Below are 19,842 nucleotides of genomic sequence, written 5' to 3' on the forward strand. Positions count from 1 at the left end.
GTGGTACGGCACGGAGGGTACTGTGTACCACACATGGTAAAAAGATTATTCCTATGAGGGTGAGAAAAATCCCATAGACCAGAAGCACACAAGATAGCCTAAAACACACACTAGCAATCTGTCTTAAGAGTGGGAAAAAAGGGTCTCACTCTTAGCAGGAGGAAAAAATAAACCCTTCAAATCCAGCAAAGCTGCTGGGGGACCCTATAGCTAAGAAATTAGCCTTAGAAGAGAATTCTCGCTAAAATGGCCTACCTACCATAATTCAACTTTCATGTTTAAGTAGATCTGTGCAGTGCATTTTCTGTGGAATACATATGTGGACTAATTGTACTTTTGTGTCAGCCTGCTTAACCCTTCCTGAGAGCTCAGCTTTGTTGTTCGCCCACACTCCCAAACTTTAAGGGGGTTTTGGGTTGCTTTTCGGCTGGGTGTTTTAGCCCCTTCTTCGGGTTAGTGATTGTATATCCCTCCAGAGGGTTCTCCAGAAACTGCCTCAACTCCAGTCTTCCCTGCTCAGATGTATATTTGTGAGCAATCCACGACTAGAATCTAAGCATGGTATCTGTAGGTCACTCAACCTCTATAGTTGAGGGGCTAACTCCTTGAATGGAGATGAATTGGCTGTATCTAGCGCTGTCGTTTATTGGTAACTATTACTGCAACTATCAATCGGTATCTGTGGATTCCCATGTTTTGACACCTGGAAATATTCAATGCACAAGTCTTTGAAAGAGGCCAGTGCTGAAGACCTAGAGTTACAGGTGTTATGTTATGTTAGCGGTACTTAGCGCACCGTCACCAACGGAATTGGTCCCCAGGCGCTCTGGCAGATCTGTAAAACAGGAAGGGTGGGTAGGGTTAGTCGGGAGGAGGGGAGAAGGAGAGTGGGAGAAGTGGTGTGCTGTTGGCAGCTTCAGCTCGGTATACACAGAGTGCTGGGCTTTGGTGCTAGTATCAGATCAGAGGAAGGCCTTGAATGCTGTGGGTGACGTTTATGTGTTGTTGATGCAGTGTTGTAAAGTGCATGCGGATTGCTGGGAGAGAGATGGTTGTATGGTTTTGTGTGGGTTTTAGTATGCAGAAGATTGAGGGTTGGGTTAGTAGAGTCTGTATCCTGGTTCAGCTACTTAGATTCCGTTAGAGTTGTCAACCTGTGGATTCAGATGTTGCTGGTTCTTCGAGGCCCGACTTGTTTTGGTGGTGATGCGCTGATCCACCTGTATCCTATTGAGTATAGTTTGGATTGGTGGGTGCGTCTGAACCTAATCTTCAGGTGTGTGACTGGGTGGGTGATATTTGTTCTCAGGTGATGTAGTGTTACCCTGGTCGGTTAAGGCTTTGAATGGTTCAGGGTCGGGGTAGTGTTGCAGTGTTGTCCTTCTGTCCTGAACGGTTCTTTGATTTTCGTGGGGCGAGCATACTTGGGACTATTGTTTAGTTGTAGTTTTGTGTGGTGGGGCATTGTGCTTCCTGCTTTGTAATGGTGAGTAGTCTGTAACCTTTTCTGTAGGAGTCCCCCTAGATACCCATTGTTAATGTATATATTATGTTCAAACACGGTATAGCTTTTCAAACTTATTCTGTTCACCTATTTCAGGTACCTTCGTTTTTGGCAGTTGTCTGTTTACTCTTCAACTATCTGTGCCTGTGTCCCTTCCTTATGTAATCAACTTCCCACTGAAGCCTCCTTTCTGTTTCTGCAGACGGAACGCCAAGTGTCCCGCTGGTTCATGCAGTGCCTTCGGGAGCAGGCAATGCTCCTGGAAACCATATTCCTGTACTATGCATACTTTGAGATGTCCCCTGCTGAACTGCTGGCCTTCACCAAGATTTTCAAAGAGCAGGGTTTTGGGCGCCGGCAGACAAATCGGCACTTGGTGGATGACACCATGGACTCCACAGTAGAGCGCATTGGGTGAGTATGTTTGGGGGATCAGTGACAGTGACGCGCAACCCTCATTGACATGCTGTCTGAACATATAGGCAACTGGTAAGGAACCCTTCAGGAAGGCAATGATGTGTTCCTACCAAAGCTACACTTTCACTTCCTGTGTTGATTAGGTATTTGTTCAATGGTGTAATGCTCTAGTTAGTGAGGATAATTCAGTTCCTGGTCAAGACGGTATGCTCAAATTTTACAAGTGGTGAGAGGATGCTCACTTGATTAATATGACTGCACGTTGAGTTGTAGGAGGTGCAGCCCTTATTTAAGTCACTGGCTGTATTTGAGATTTAGGGTTACCCAGATGGAGACCTTCCGGACATGGTGCCGACCTTGGTCCCTTTTAAGAACAGCCTTCAGAGGCCCTCATGATGCACTGTGCTGCCAGTTATCTTTTTCTACGGATGTAAAAAGATTCCTCAACACTACAGGGTTTTGTAGACTGATTTTCACTACTTTCTTCCTCTTCTGCCTGATTATTTTTGTCTTTCTTCAACATATTATTGCACATACACATTTACTGCCCCAATTAGGCAAGATTGTGTGCAGTGCCCATTGTGTGACTACAACAACCCAGACCTCCTGGCAATAGGAACCCAACCTGTGGTATACGCTTGTACTACACAGGCTGGTAGCGTGTTGAGCAGCCAGGCTTATCTCAAGAGGGGTCAATGTGAGATGAAGGGGAGTTACAGAGATTCACAATGACAAGTATTCAAATAAACTCTTACACACAAGGTTTCTTGAATAAACAATAATTCATTTATCAGTCAGTTAGAATAAGCCATCTTCAGAAGGGAGCAATATGGAAGCAACATACAAATAAATACATGGCCGACAAAGTTGCAACCTACGCTCTCAGGTGACTTCAAAGGTTAGGGTGCTGGGGACATTAATATCTTACTCTTGCATTTAGAATATTCTTAGGAGTTGGTGAAATGAAAAGGTTATTAGAACAAACAAGAGATGACAAATACTTAGATCCTCTAAGCAGAGACAATCAGTAAAACATGTTAAGCCAAAGTCAATGGGCAAAAGTCTATATGAGCTGAAGCACTTCTGGTAGGTAAGTAGAGAAAGTCTTTGCACAATGTTTTAGACATTTTTGAAGAAAAGAAAAATCAATGTAGGGCCACAAGCTGTTTAGGCTTGTGAGTAGTAGAAGATGCAAGCAATTCTGCAGTAAGAGGTAAATTCTCTCAGACTTTACAGTACCTTTGGATTGAAGAAAAGGTGCAGCAGATGACTTCTGTTCCTGTGCAGCTCTGCAGATTTCACTGTTCCTGGGCCTCAGTCGTGGGGACAAGAGGGAGGACTTCTAGGGACTCCTGCACTGCAATGGGACGGTCGCCGCTCACAACCAGGAATCTTCAAACAAGTGGCACTTCGATGTTTCAGCTCCTAGCGACTACCGCAAATAGCAACACTGCGGTTTCTGGCTGTCGTGATGGACCTTCTTGCTTTTTGGGTTCCACACTCTGTTGAGGGGGCTCAAGCTCGGTCAGTCATGCTTTGTGGGAGTCTGGAGGATCTTCCTGGAGCTCTTGGCCAATTTAAAAGCAATGCACACAATCTGGTGTTCCTCTCCCAGGCGTTTCGGTTTCCAGCAGCAACTCTGTGGAAATGAAACCAGCTCTGAGAAGATGTCCAGGTGGCTTACTTTGGAGTTGATTGGACCCACCAACTCAAAGGGAGAAGTAGTCTGTCGATAGGAATTTGGAGTTTCAGCACAGCAACAGGGTTTCACCGGGCAAACCAACGGTCCAGGAGTTGCAGCAGGCGTCCTCTTAAAGTTGTTCTTCGGTTCCTTTGTCCAGTGGTCGACTCTGCCTTCCAAGCCAAAAGCCTTACCTTTTATTTAGTGCTCTCCCATTCATTTCAGCCTAGCTGTCAGTCACCCAGCAGGACAGTCAGCCGGCCAATCATCACATTGCATTGGGGTGTCCTAGGAGACTAAGCACCGGGAGTTTCGGGCACTTCCCTCACTTCCTGCCCCCACCAGACACCCTGCAGCCAGAGGCAGGCTTCACTTGAGACTCCCGCCAAAGGCAAAGCGAAAGAAGGGACCAAACCTGATTTGGCACGCAGAGTAAATCTCAAGAAGGAACTTTCCAAGAAGAAATGGCGATTAAAAAAAAAGACAAAAGTGGCACCCTTGGGTGCTTTACTGCAGCTACGAACGTAGCCCCCAATAAATGCACACCACGGTAGTTAAATGTAAACCACTGCCACCAGCCATTCATTGAGGAAAGGGTAACACAAAATTGTTACATGAGAAGCTAGACAAAGGGGATACTAAGTAACCCCTCCAGCACACTATTGTAAAAAGGTGTGTGCTGGGTCTAGAAAGTTACAAATGTAAGTAAATTCAATTTCACTTTACTGCTCTTGGAAACAGTAGTTTATCCAAGCGAAGGTATTTAAACCTTTGGGAAATCTGAAAGACTTCCCTGTGCCACTGCACTGAAGGTGATGTGTGACACAATGTAAAAGATGATGCCTATGGAGTTTGTCGGACTCGGTGCTCAAAATCACATTAAAATACATGAGAGAGTGGGGAAAAATGGTCTCACTTTCTCCAGGTTAAAGAAAATCAAGTCCTCAAAATTCAGCAAAGTTGCTGGGGGTCTTGAAGTTAGAGGAAATTAGCACATTTCTGAGGAACCGAAGAAGAACTTGAAGAGGACGCCTGCTGCAACTCCTGGACTGTTGGTTCGCCCAATAAAGCCCTGCTGCTGTGCTGAAACTCCAAATTTGTATAGACAGAGAAGCCTCTGCAAGGACGACCAATCAACTCCAAAGTAAGCCACCTGATCATCCTTGTTGGAGCTGGTTGAATTTCCACATAGTTGCTGCTGCAAACCAGTTGTTTACTCGGTTACTTAGTCCCTGACAGCAATTTCTTATAATTATCCAGGAGTATTCAGATTTTCGTTTATTACAATTGGTGCGCGGTAAGAATATTTCATGTGCCACCCTCTTTTATCTATCCACATGGGCTGCATATTCGGATTGGATACTTATCGGTCAATAACGTGCTGTCTAATTAATATATTTTACAACTATAGTTCCTAATATCTCCATAGCACCTTGGCGCTTTGTTTATCTTTTCTCTCACCTTTTCCCTTTTGGGGTCCCTCATGCAATCTTTTCATTTGGCTCTTGCTTGAATCACATGTGGTTTGATTTCGGTGTCCATTCGAACACCCATTACCCATACAATCAATGTGGTATTATAGCATTTTTCCCAACAATTACCATGTCATCTCCTTTTAGTATGGCACATGCCTTTAATCACGCTAGTTACCAAGTGTTTGCTCATTGTGTTTTTTTGTTCTTTTTTTTGTTACTGCAACCGCCTACTCTTCACTCTGTACCTGACATGTGGTATGCAATGCTTTATTTTACATTTCAATTATTTGTATATTGGTATATATAATTTCTTCTTTTTTGCTTATTTAATTTCTGTGCTGATGTGACTTATACCTTGCTCTTCATGTGATTATATGATTACTTGTTTTGAATGTACAATTGAATTTTATTTTCATTACCCAGCCTTGAAGACGACCTGTGTGTCGAAATACGTGTCGGCTGGTTATGTTCTAATTAAAAAATATATACAATACTGCTTTGTATTACTGTAATGGTGTAGAGCGCATCACCATCCCTATTCTCATTTATCCTCTCTATTAGCACCAACCAGAGTGGATTGGTTGGCGGGATTAGAGTGATTTCTGCCTCCACCAAATTTTGTCACCAGTCCTTAGTTCACATTCTTCACCATAATCCAAACAGTGATAACTAGCGCACAGATACCTAGTTTCGAATCCACTCTCATTCCTTTACGATTAGATTTCGACATTTTCTGTGCCAACTGACCATCACTGATATACAATGACTGACTATATGTCCAATAGAGACCAGGATAGAGCAGCACTATTTGCCCCCAGAAGGCAGCACGGCCAATGCCTTCAAGACTAATTATTCAGTACTAGAAACCCTCAAACAAAAATTCATCAAACTAGAATGTTTGTCGAGAAAAGAAATCAATAAATACTGGGAACAGGCATCCCTCACTAACTATCTTGACAACAATATCATTCCTAGAGGTTTACGAATATTGACATTCGCGAATCTTGATCAAGAGGAGGATGCAGACCTAGCGGAACAATGGGTAATAATCTTAATCGGAGTTCCAGACACATGCTAGAATTACTTATCCTTCATGCCACTAGAGAACACAAACGAGTACTTATTCAAATTCAAGCTATTAAAGAAGAAATAAGTAGCATGCCCATGCCCAACGCAGAAGAAACTAAGCAGAAAAATTATGAAAAGATGCATGATATTTTTGTTGTATATCGAGATGAAATCAAAATGCGCAAATTTAGAAAGTTGTTTCGAGAGGACAAAGACTATCGACAAGATAGTTTATACATTTCAACCGAAATATGATAATCTCAATGCTAACATTAAAACAACCTCTGCCAATACCACTCCCGCTAGTTCTCACACGGACTCAGAAACAGAACCAGGAGAACCTGATACAAATGGGATTCAATCTGTTTATACCCCTAATCTGAAAGGAATTTTCTTTTTAAGCGAAATCGGACGTTTCAAGAAAGGCAAAGTAAGATTTGCTAATATAAAACAAGTACGCTCCACCAAAACTCCCACTGTGTATACTCCAACTACGCAAACCACACAAGGGGCAGGAGGTGCAGCAAGCGGAAGCTCGGACGAAGACTGCACTCGTCCAGGGATCTGGACGCACTCAAACGTTTGGGACAATAGAAGATTCAGATTTGGTGATCAATCTTTCTAAACAGGTTCTGAATCCCGATGAAAAGTCTGCTCTCAATAAAGGTTTATCTTTCTCACCCAGTATTGGTACGAATTTTGTCAATTTCCAGATTGATTTATTCAAATTTTTGAGGAAACTCAAGTTTAAAAAATTCTATGCAACTCCGGTTACTATGTTCACCCCTAAACCTAAACCTGACCCCTCCCCCCCCCAGCACTTTCACTATTGGGGACTTGAGTACTATTGAGACCTTAGTTTCTCTTGACCAAGAGGCCAGCACACAATCCTCAAGTGTATTCGAAGATCTGGGTATTAACACACTTTATCTTGAACTAAAAGAACTTAAAGGCAAGTCCAAATTTACTCCACAACTTACTTCTGACAACGTTATTGAAACTTTCAATCACGCTCTAACAAAAGATATACACTTGTATCTAGATAGGCAGACAAAACCCAATAAGAAATGCAATCTCACCATCAATCAAAATAAAGCTCTCCAAAGTCTTGCCAATGACAACAATATTGTCATTCAAGAGGCAGACAAGGGGGGGGTAATATTGTGATTTTAAACACTGAGGACTACATTACTATGGGTTTGAAACACCTTAATACCCCTGACTGTTATCAGATCATAAAATCTGATCCTACTAAGCGTGTAGTAAGGGATCTTATTGAGTTAATTGACATTTGGTATACCAAGGTATATTTAACTGGTGATGAAAAAAGCTTTCTTCTAATTACTGATCCCACCTTACCTACTTTGTATTTCTTACCAAAGATTCATAAATCCTTTGATACATTACCTGAGGTATGGCTTATTATGAATGGAATCAATTGGGCTATGCAAGTCCTATCTAAATATTTGGATGAAGCACTTAAACCCTTTGTTGTCCAAATTAAGTTGTTTATCAGGGACAGCACGCATATACTTCAGGGTCTACAATCCATCACATGGGAACCAGACTATTTGTTAGTCACGATTGATGTTGTTGCTCTCTACACTAATATTAATCACAATTTAGCATTACAGAGGATAGATTGTTTTTCGGAATACTTCAGCATCATATTTGGATCATGTCCACATGCTCAAGGCAGTTTTGCAATTTGTATTAGCTAACAATGTGTGCATTTTCAGTGATAAGTTTTTTCTTCAACTCAAGGGAGTAGCCATGAGGGCCAAGTTTGCGCCTTCCTTGGCTAATCTCTTTATGGCTTATTATGAAGAAACCCATATACTTAATCAATAGCAATTTGTCTCGAATATTATGTGGCGACGCTTCATTGATGACATCTTACTGATTTGGAGAGGTACTAAAGATTCTTTCTTGGAATTCCTTACCCATGCCAACACCAATCAAATGTGGGATCAGTCTAACTGGCAAGTGTGATTCGAACCAAATTGACTTCCTGGACTTACATATTTACGGTGAAGGCAAACGCCTGTATACCACCACCTACAGGAAACCGACCGAGGTTAATTCCATACTGGCAGCACAGAGCAATCGCCAACGTGCGACCATTGATAACATACCCATGGGTGAATTTCATCGGGCCAGATGTAATTGCAGCAACTCCAAGGATTTTTGATGAGGAATGTAATTTACTTCATCAAAGTTTTTTAAATCGGGGTTATAAGAGTCATGTCATCGATGAAGCTCACGCCAAGTTTGCAAATGTAACACAATCTGACCTCTTGGCTCATGTTACGAAGTGCAAAGAATCCCCACAATATATTTCCCTTATTACTCAATTTACCAAGGATTCTTCATTACTATACAAAATGGTTGAAAAACACTGGCACATTTTCAGACTGGACCATGACCTCGAACCATACTTGACTCCCAAGCCCAAATTCACGTTCACAAGAGCACCAACGATTAAATCAATGGTCCCTCTTTCTTTGCCAACAAAGTGATCAACACCGCTTGGTTACGACAACCTTTTTTTTTTTATTTTTTACAAATGTGTGAATTGTAATTAGTGTCCATGGGCTCACCCGAAATGCAAAGTCTTCTCTGACCAATTTGTTTCAGAAGTAACAATACGTGATTTCATTCATTGCAAGTCCACCTACGCGCTCTATGCCATAATATGTTTCGAAGGGATTGTGTCCTCCGACGTATTCCTCATCTTAGATATCTCCTTCCAGCTCTGCTGGCCTCGGAAAATTTTTTCTCTCTAGAGGGTGCTGCGCGTCAACGTCCTCCGAGTCGATGTCCTTCGACATCCGCCGTATCGACGCCGACGTCATCCTGCCTATGAAGGCCGCGCGCAGCGTCCGTTGCTCAGTTCGGTTTTTCCGCGCTTACTCAGTGCCTCGGAATACCGTTGCTCAGTTCTTCGTCAGATTAATCCTATTTACCTCGAGTTATTCGATCCGTACTCGATGGCTTCCTCGTCGGAACCGACAACTCCTCGATCCGGCTTCAAGAAATGTCGAGATTGTGGGAAAAAGATGTCGTTGACCGATCCTCACAGAATTTGTCTGTGGTGTTTGGGAGCTGAACACCATTGTTCGGAATGCGAGGACTGTTTGTCCATGACAGCTAAGGCCCTGAAGGAGCGTAGGGGGAAGCTGGAGAAAGACTTTTAAAGACTTTTAAAGCTTCTTCTTCGTCGACGAAGTCGAGACACTCGTCTCCTCGTCACCATTCGCGCTCCAGGTCTCGGAGTGGGTCTCATCACTCCTCGAGATCGAAGCACTCGAAGAGGAGACGTCGAAGATCCCCTTCTCCGTCTTCCTCTTCCTCTGTTTCGCCAAAAAGAATCCCTTGCCCCACGAAACATAGTTCCCGGGCTGAATGGGAGGAATTCCGAAAAAATATGAGCGTCTTCGAGAAAGCAGCCTCGACCCCCTCGAAGACTGCCGAGAGCGATGCTCTGGTCGAAAGACCCGAAGGTCAAAAACGCCGCGAGTCACAGTACCCGGCGAAAGAAACCTCTCGAGCGCGTCTCGAACCCTCGAGCAGGACTATGACCTCCAAACCTTCCTCGAAGGTTCTGTCGACGCCGTCGACTAAGGTTCCGTCGACGTCGATGTCTTCGACGCCGTTGTCGAAGGGACCTTCGACACACGGGTCTGTCGACTCGAAGCCAGCTTCGACACCGGCGTCGACGCCGAGAAAAGTCACGGTTACCACACATCCGGTGACTATCCCCAGGCCCTCGACGTCGATGGCTTCGATATTGTCGAGTAGAATTCCAATTCTGTCGAGGTCTTCGAGGCCTCCACCTCTGTTTTCGACGCCACGCTCGAAGCCGTCGACGACATCGACGTTTTCGAGGCCAATAATGACAAGTTCGGCACCCTCTGCCTTGGAAATGGGATTTACTCCCTTTATGAGTTCAGAACAATTGAGAACTATATCCTCAATTTTAGAAGAGGGTGATTTGTCTGAACAGGAAGACACATTTGAGTTACAGGGACCTGTAACCCCAGTTAGAGAGGAATTTCCCTCTGAAGAGCGCAGGTTAAAGGATCTTCATGATTCTTTACATGAGGTAAGTGGGTTAGACACTTCGCCTGAGGTGGAGTTTGCTAAGCCAGACCCAGGGGAGCATGCTGAAACCCCCTACAGAGCCTTAATGGCCAGGATTACAGAGTTCATGGGGTGGTCTGCACCTTCACAATCTTTCCAACAAGATGACATCACGGATATTCTTGACAAAGGCCCACAGGAGGATCCTGTGGTGCCTTTTCATAAAGCTCTTCAGAGAAGGATCATGACAAACTGGGAAACCCCAGATGTAGTACCAGCAGTAAATAAAAAACTGTCTACAAAGTACAGGGTATCTTCTACAGACCCAGAGTTTTTGTCTAAACACCCATCCCCAGAAAGTCTGGTGGTACAGGCAGCATCCTCTACCGATGTCAAGACGGCTTATCCTACCGTCCCACAGGACAGGGACGATAAAAAATATGACGCTATGGCAAAGAAAGTCTTTTCAGCATGTAGCATGGCGTTAAAATCTGTTAATGCTACTTGCACCCTTGCTAGGTTCAGCCATACACTTTGGGAGTGTGCTTCTACAGCGGCTGACTGCATCCCGGAGGGAGAAGAAAGGGATGCGTTCCTCAATATTATACAGGACGGTAAAGACGCTATGTGCGAATCCCTCCAGACGGGTATTGATTCGGCTGACAGTATCAGCAGAGCAATGGCGGCAAGTACAGCAACCAGGAGATTCGCTTGGTTGAGATGGTCGGGTTTTGCCCCAGATGTGCATGCCAGGCTCTTGAACATGCCATTCGATGGCTCTTCTTTGTTCGGGAAAAAGGCGGTTGACAGTTTAGAAAAACTGCAAATTTCAAAAGCAGCAGCAAAATCCCTAGGAGCTGCAATCCGTCAGACTCCTTTTCGTCCCACAGGAACCTCTGCGAGGGGCAAGTCCTTTCGCTTCTACTCCGCATTCGGAAGAGGTAGAGGACGACCGGCTCAAAGGGGTCAAAGAAGAACTACCCGAGGTGGACGGGGTAGATATTCAAAAGCCGCAACAACAGCAGGTGCCTCTTTACCATCGGCATCTGCATCAGCCGCCCCAAAACCACTCTGAGGACTTCCCTCACAGGACACCTGTAGGAGGCAGGTTGACTCAACATCTGATGTATGGCAGGCTATCATGTCAGATGCTTGGGCATTGAAAACAGTTGCCCAAGGTTACTGCCTGCCTTTCCTACGTATACCTCAGAGTCATCCACCGGGGATCAGCTCTCAGAAAGCTCCAGATCCGCTCCTCTTGCAGGAAATTTGGGACCTGCTAGAGAAAGGTGCCATAGAACCGGTACCTGTAGCGGAGAGGAACAAGGGCTGGTACTCCCCTTACTTTCTCATTCCAAAGAAAGATGGAGGACTGAGACCCATCTTGGACTTGCGAGAATTGAACAAATTCCTCAGAAAAGACACATTCAAGATGGTCACTCTTTCTCAGATCCTCCAGGCCCTTCAGTTCCAGGACTGGTTGGTATCTCTGGACCTTCAGGACGCTTATTTCCATGTGCCTATCCATCTCAAACACAGGAAATACCTGAGGTTCGCAATTGGCAACTCTCACTATCAATTTCGAGTGCTGCCATTTGGGCTGACCTCCGCCCCGAGGGTCTTCACCAAGTTAATGTCGGTAGTGGCTGCAAGTCTAAGGAGGGAAGGGATTCACGTCTACCCCTACCTGGACGATTGGTTGATCAGGGCTGTTTCTCCGGAACAAGCTCAGATCCAGTAAATCACGTGTGCCACTTCCTTCACAGACTGGGCTTCTCCCTCAATTTAAAGAAGTCACAAATGATACCATCGCAGAGACTCCAGTTCATAGGAGCGATCCTGGACACTTCCCTGGGAAAAGCCTCGCCACCAGAGGTGAGGGCTCAAGATATTCTACAGATGGTTACCAAGTTCCAACATGCCCAACGTCTCCCAGCCTTCGACTTTTTGAGGTTGCTAGGCCTCATGGCATCCTGCATTTTCCTAGTGCCAGAGGCTCGCCTGAGAATGAGATCCCTCCAGTGGGCACTGAGGACTCAGTGGTCACAATTCTCATGGAGAATGACAGATCTTCTTCAGGTTCCCGGCAGGGTGGCTCGAGACCTTCAGTGGTGGGCCTGTCAGGAGAACATTCTGAAAGGAGAACAGTTTTGGCAACCCTGGCCGGAGATAACAGTAGTCACGGATGGCTCACTCACGGGGTGGGGAGCCCACGCCAACGACTTGACCATCAGCGGTTGTTGGTCTCCATCGGAGTCCAGACTACACATCAACCTGTTAGAGCTGAGAGCCATCAGACTTGCGCTGAAGGCGTTCCTGCCAGCTGTACAAGGGAAGAACGTCCTGATAATGACGGACAACACGGTGGCCATGCATTACCTCAACAAAAGAGGGGGCGTAGGATCACTACCCCTGTGCAGAGAGGCGATGCAGCTCTGGTTTTGAGCAATCCAAGAAGGAATCTCTCTATCGGAAGTTCACCTAGCCGGAGAGAAGAACTTGACAGCGGACGCTCTGAGCAGGCAGAACACAGTCTCCCACGAGTGGGAGCTAGCTCAGGAAGTCCTTCAAGAGATCTTCGCCCTTTGGGGAACCCCTCAGGTAGATCTGTTCGCCACCAGCCTGAACAGGAAATGCGACCTGTTCTGCTCAAGGGAATTTCCCCCGAGAGGAGCTCTAGGAGACACGTTCATAGTGGACTGGGAGTTTCCGCTTCTGTACGCGTTCCCACCGGTCCCTGTCATTCCTCAAATGATCAGGAGGTTGAGAAGATTCCGGCGAACCATGATCCTAATTGCCCCAGATTGGGCCAGGAGAACGTGGTACCCGGACCTTCTAGACTTGTCCATCTGCCCTCCAATTCGACTTCCACTCAGAGAGAACCTACTCTCTCACAGAAGGGAGGTCAGGTTCTCCATCCAGACATCAAAACCCTCAACCTTCACGCTTGGCTTCTGAAAGGCTGAGGTACAAGGATTGGGACCTCCCTGATGATGTTATCGAGGTGTTGATTTCGGCAAGGAGACCAGCAACAAAGTCTTTGTACCGCTGCCGTTGAAACAGATTTTGCAGCTGGTGTAGAGAACAGAATATCGACCCTTTTTCATGTGGTACAACAATGGTTTTGTCCTTCCTACTATATTTGGCAAATTCAGGCCTTCAAGTTGGCACCATTAAGGGCTATCTCGCAGCGCTATCCATCTTTAAGCGTACTGCGGAAGAACCATCCTATTTCAAATTACCCTTGGTAATACAGTTTCTAAAGGGGTTAACCAATGTTTATCCCCCAAGACCATTCCAAGTTCCCCTATGGGGTTTAAACTTAGTACTAACTTTCCGGATGGGTACACCTTTCGAACCTCTCCATTCTTGTTCGTTAAGATTCCTTACCCTTAAAACTGTTTTATTAATAGCACTTACATCTGCTAGAAGGGCGAGCGAATTACAAGCTCTTTCTTGTAAACCCCCTCATACTATATTTCACAAAGACAAAGTTGTCCTGCAAGTGAAGCCTAATTTCCTCCCAAAGGTGGTTTCTGAATTCCATATCAGTCAGAAGATTACCCTACCATCTTTCTATCCTCCTCCTCATCCGGGGAAAGAGGAAGAGAGGTTACACAGGCTAGACCCTAGGAGGGCTTTAAGTTTTTACATTAGTAGACTAGCCAGGATAAGACAGGCAGACCAGCTGTTTGTAGGTTACGCAGGTCACAAGCTGGGGTTACCAATAACTAAGCAGACCATTTCCAGATGGATTATTCTAGCCATTCTGGAATGTTATAAACTGGCAGGGAAAGAGCCCCCTCAAAACCTTAGGGCTCATTCGACCAGAGGTATTGCAGCTTCATCGGCCCTCAAAAGAGGCGTGCCGGTTAAAGACATATGTGCGGCCGCTACATGGTCGTCTGTCCATACCTTTACACGTTTTTACAATCTGGATTCCTCCTCCAGTCAAGAGACTAGGTTTGGAAGGGCTGTACTGCATTCTATTCATCAATAGAAGACAGCGTGAAGTCAGTACTCCCTCCTCCGATAATAGAATACTGCTATGGGAGCCTATCTAAGATGAGGAATACGTCGGAGGACACAATCCCTTCGAAGAACAAGTGTCTTCTTACCTTGTAACGTTCTTTCGATGGGATGTTCCTCCGACGTATTCCTCATCGACCCTCCCATCCATCCCCGCAGTTCTACTTCCCTTGTTGTTGCAGCTTACGCTCCTTCAGGGTGATTAGTTAGTTCAGAAAGTATTATTGTTGGCTACAAAACGGAACTGAGCAACGGACGCTGCGCGCGGCCTTTATAGGCAGGATGACGTCAGCGTCGATACGGCGGCTGTCGAAGGACATCGACTCGGAGGACGTCGACGCGCAGCGCCCTCTAGAGAGAAAAAAATTTCCGAGGCCAGCAGAGCTGGAAGGAGATATCTAAGATGAGGAATACGTCGGAGGAACATCCCATCGAAAGAACGTTACAAGGTAAGAAGTAACTTGTTCATCTGTGGCAAGCTCTACGTGTGCAGTAATATTCAGCAGCTCAGAGTCCATATCTGGGAACATCTGGCCAGTCTCAAGATGTCTGAACCTAAATCACGTTTAGCCATTCACTGGCAACTTGAACATCAATTGGATCATATCTCTGATCTACGTTACATTGGACTAATGGAAGTGCAGAAGGGGAAAAGGGGAGGCAATCTCAAACTCAAACTTAGACAAATGGAAGCCAAACTTATTTGTTTTTTACGTTGCACAACCCGAGGTCTCAATTCTGATCATGAGATGTATGCATTTTTGTAACATCAGGGCTAATCCATTTGTAATAGATCAGATGGATGTGTTTCTCTTCTTTTTAATTGTGTAGTGAGCCTGTATTGGGACCTGGTTGGCCTGCACCAAGGTCCTCTGTTTTTTGTGTTCAAGCACCGGCATCGATTTTATTCAAACCCCAGTCTTATCTTTTATTTCATCAATAGGGCCTGTACATCATTTAGCCAGCACCACCTGCTTCACATATTGACTGGTGAGATGTCATTTGCAGAATTTTGAATCCGTCAGCTGTTCTTTGCATGCACGAATGCCGGTGGTTGCACCAAACCATCTTTAGGATTCAGTATCATGTCATTTTGTATTCACAATCACCCGAGTCTGTTTAAATATTGCACCCATTGGATTAATTTAAGAATATATTCTATTCACATGACAGGACACGCCTTAGATTGAAACATGCCACTTTTTACTTTGAGCCTCTAGTTTGAGGGAGATGACACGTACTCACTCGTCATCTATTGTTTTGATTAATCCATATTTTATTTGCACTTGTCTCTTCATTTCGGCGTTATTGGCTACTTATTTATGGGCCCCACCATAATGCCCCATTCACCTACCTTAGCATGAGATTGTGCTATTAACTTAATTGTTAGCTACGCTTATTCCGATTTCACTTTGTTTATATGTGACGTCATCTATGCGACGCAACGCGTCCTTGCGCTTCCTACGTCACTTGCGTGACGTACGCGGAACTATTTCTTGACTATAGACTGTCACTGGCGCTGCGCACTGTGATCACCCAGCATCTCTGTACCGTTGCTCGATTGAACGAGTAAGTATTTCCCCGGAACGGTGTTTTTTGCACGGCTTAACTAGATTTAGACAGCTTCTACTAGATTCTGGACCTGAATGCTTGCTTCTTTTATTATTATTTTCCAGGCGATATACCTGATTTAGCCATTGTGGCTGTTATTCATCCTTCTGACAGTCATTTGTATGACAATTTAGATTTCCTAAGCTGTGTAGTTTCCACGGCCTCCGAATAAGTATGTGACCGTCCGTTTGGATTCATGTTATTGAATTGTTTACTCAGTTACTTAGTCCCTGACAGCAATTTATTTTAATTATCCAGGAGTCTTCAGATTTTCGTTTATTACAATTGGTGCACTGTAAGAATATTTCATGTGCCACCCTCTTTATCTATCAACATGGGCTGCATATTCGGATTGGATACTTATCGGTCACATACTATGGTACCTAATAGTACCTTGGCGCTTTGTTTATCTTTTCTCTCACCTTTTCCCTTTTGGGGTCCCTCAGACAATCGTTTCATTTGGCTAGCGCTTGAATCATATGCGGTTTGATTTAGGTGTTCATGTGAACACTGGGTACCCATACAATCAATGTGGTATTATAGCATGATTCCCAACAATTACCATGTCATCTCCTTTTAGTATGGCACATTATGTTCTTTTTTGTTACTGCAACCGCCTTCACTCTGTACCTGACATGTGGTATGCAATGCTTTTTTAAATTTCCATATCAATCATTTGTGTATTGGTATATATAATTTCTTCTTTTTTGCTTATTTAATTTCTGTGCTGATGTGACTTATACCTTGCTCTTCATTTGATTATATGATTACTTGTTTTGAATGTACAATTGATTTTTATTTTCATTACCCAGCCTTGAAGACGACCTGTGTGTCGAAACGTGTGTCAGCTGTTTGTTCTAATTAAAAAATATATACACTACTGCTTTATATTACTGTAATGGTGTAGAGCGCATCACCATCCCTATTCTCGTTTATCCTCTCTATTATATTAAATGCCTCACTATCCCTTCTCTACTGATGATTTCTCTCCGTAACAAAACTAAAGGGAAACACTCTAACATAGGTGTTAGGTAGAATTCTCAGAAATGTGCTAATTCCCTCCACTTTAGAGACCCCCAGCAACTGTGTTGGATTTTGCGGACTTTATTTTTTTTAACCTGGAAAGTGTGTGGGACCCTTTTTCCCACTCTCTCATGTATTTTAATGTGATTTTGTGCACTGTGTTTCATCCTTTACATTGTGTCACACAGCACCTTCAGTGCAGTGACACAGGGAAGTCTTTCAAATTTCCCAATGGTTTGAATACTTTTTCTGGGATAAACTACTGTTTTCAAGAGCAGTAAAGTGAAATTGACTTTACTTACCTTTGTAACTTTCTAGACCCAGCAACACACTATCTTACAATGGGGTGCTGGAGGGGTTACCTAGTATCCCCTTTGTCTAGGCTCTCATGTAACATTTTTTTTGTTACCCTTTCCTCACTGAATGGCTGGTGGCAGTGGTTTTGTTTTAACTACCATGGTGTGCATTTACCGCGGGCTGCGTTCGCAGTTGTAGTAAAGCACCCAAGGTTGCAATTCTTGTCAAAATGGCCCTGGTCTTCTTTTTTCACCATTTCTTTGTGGAAAGGTACTTCTTGAGATTTACTTTGCACGCCAAACCAGGTTTGGTCCTATTGTTCATTTTGCCTTTGGCCGGATTCACGAGTGAAGCCCACCTCTGGCTCCAGGGTGTCAGGGGTAGGCAGGAAGTGAGGGAGGTGCCCTAATCTCACTGTGCTTAGTCTCCTAGGAGGCCCAAATGCGCTCTGTGATGGTTGGCCGGCTGACATTCCAGCAAGGACCGCCAGCCTGCTGAGTGATTGACAGCTAGGGTGGAATGAATGGGAGAGAGATGAATAAAAGGCGAGTCTTTTGGCTTCGAAGGCAGAGTCGACCACTGGACGAAGGAACCGAAGAAGAACTTGAAGAGGACGTCGGCTGCAACTCCTGGACTGTTGGTTTGCCCGGTGAAGCCCTGCTGCAGTGCCTAAACGCCAAGTTCGCATCGACAGAGAAGCCCCTGCAAGGACGACTTCTCCGCTTGAGTTGGTGGGACCAATCACCTCCAAAGTAAGCCACCTGGACACCCATCTCGGAGCTGGTTCAATTACCACAGTTGCTGCTGGAAATCGTATAGCCAGGGAGAGGAACACCAGATTGTGTGCGTTGCTTTTAAGCTGGCCTAGAGCTCCAGGAAGATCCTCCGGACTCCCAATAAGCAGGACTGACCGAGCCTGAGGCCCCTCAACAGAGTGCGGGACCCCCAAAGCAAAAAAAGTCTATCTCGACAGCCAGGAATCGCAGTGTTGCTATTTGCAGTAGCTGCAGGGAGCTCAAACACTGAACAGCCACTGAAAGTGAAGTTTGCCGGTTGCGACCGTCCCCGTGCATTGCAGGAGTCCCCCCTTGACGTCCTCCCTCTTGTCCCCGCGACTGAGGCCCAGGAATAGTGAGAGCTGCACTGGAACAGGAGTCATCTATTACATCTTTTCTTCATTTTAAAGGTACTGTAAAAAGTCTGAGAGAACTTGCCTCTTACTGTAGAGTTGCTTGCATCTTCTGCTACTCACAAGTCTAATCAGCTTGTGGCCCTACATTTGATTCTTCTTTTCTTCAAAGACTTCAAAAACATTGTGCATAGACTTTCTACTTACCTACAAAGAAGTGCTTCAGCTTACATAGACTTTTGCCTATTGACTTTGGCTTTGCCTCTTCCACTGAATGACTCTTATTAGGGGATCTGAAAGTATTTGCCTGCTTAAGAATATTTGTGGTCTCTTGTTTGTTCTAAATAATCCTTTCCTTTGACTTCTTACTATATGATCCTAAATGCAACAGTGATATATTAATGTCCCCAGCACCCTAGCAATTGAAGTCACCTGAGGGTGTAGGTCGTGCCTGTGGGCCATCCCGAAAGGATATCTACTGAATTAGAGAGATTACGAGTGTGTATTTCATGAAGTGGATTTGTGTGTTACTATTATTATATTGCTCCCTTCTGAAGTGGGCTTATTCTAACTGACTGATAAATTAATAATTGTTTATTCAACAAACCTTGAGTGTAAGAGTTTATTTGAATACTTGTAACTGTAAATCTCTGTGTAACTCCACTACAGCTCCCATTGACCGCTCTTGAGATAAGCCTGGCTGCTCAACATGCTACCAAAACTTAGTAGTACATGCATATACCAAAGGTTGGGTTTCCTATGCCTGTAGTCAGTTGTTTGTAGTGTTCCCAGAGGGTACGGCATACAAACTTTTAACAATAGAATGTCTTTCCAGCACACTTAAACATTAAATACACAAAGAAAAGATATGGCAATTCAAATATCAACAGTAATATTCAGTTTCTTGATAACCTTACAATAACATGGGCGATTTCCTGTCCCCAGGAATCAAAGTGAGTTCATCTCCAATGTTCAACACAAGGAAATCCATGTAGGTAAGATGGTCTCAGATCAGTTCTTGATGTTTAAATGTCGAGGTAAAGGTTTGTTAGCTAAAGTTCCAACAATAGCAAATCCTTTGTTCTTGGTGGAATAAGGACTTTCCACTTCCTCACAATAGCACCAGTGTAATTTCTAGCCATGATGCTTTGTCACCACTTTGTTATCCAAGCAGACTTGCCACAGTTAAAAAGAAATACACCTTAGAATGGATTGTGTCCTCCCACGTATTCCTCATCTCCGATATTTGTATCTCACCATCTTTGCTGCTTTGGAAAAATGTTCTCGGCAGATGGCACTGTGCACGATGTCGTGGCGTTCATGTCCCTCGAGGGCCGCTGTGGAGTGTCGACATCACCTGTAGTAAAAATTGCTTGTGCCGCGCCCGTTGTCTTCAGTTCCGTTTTTCCGATAGCTTTGCATCGAGTTAACGTCACGCTTAGTTTTTCCTCAATGAAAAATATCGTCTCAGGTTTAAAAAAATGTCACGACTGTGGGGTGAAATTGTCGACAACAGACCCTCACC

The 19,842-nt window shown here is 44.5% G+C and overlaps 1 protein-coding gene across 4 annotated transcripts in view; it reads left to right on the forward strand.

Annotated features, from left to right (window-relative positions):
• The window catches only part of NUP188 (nucleoporin 188), a 1,828,090-nt gene that overhangs the window by 459,851 nt on the left and 1,348,397 nt on the right, over nucleotides 1-19,842 (forward strand). For all 4 annotated transcript variants that reach the window (XM_069609202.1, XM_069609203.1, XM_069609201.1 and 1 more), the window contains exon 9: nucleotides 1,707-1,918. In XM_069609202.1, coding sequence (XP_069465303.1) covers nucleotides 1,707-1,918 — 212 coding nt within the window. The remainder of the gene's footprint in view (nucleotides 1-1,706; nucleotides 1,919-19,842) is intronic.

Source organism: Ambystoma mexicanum, chromosome 8 (genome assembly GCF_040938575.1).
Source record: "Ambystoma mexicanum isolate Mex_15411 chromosome 8, UKY_AmexF1_1, whole genome shotgun sequence".
Lineage (NCBI taxonomy): Eukaryota > Metazoa > Chordata > Amphibia > Caudata > Ambystomatidae > Ambystoma > Ambystoma mexicanum.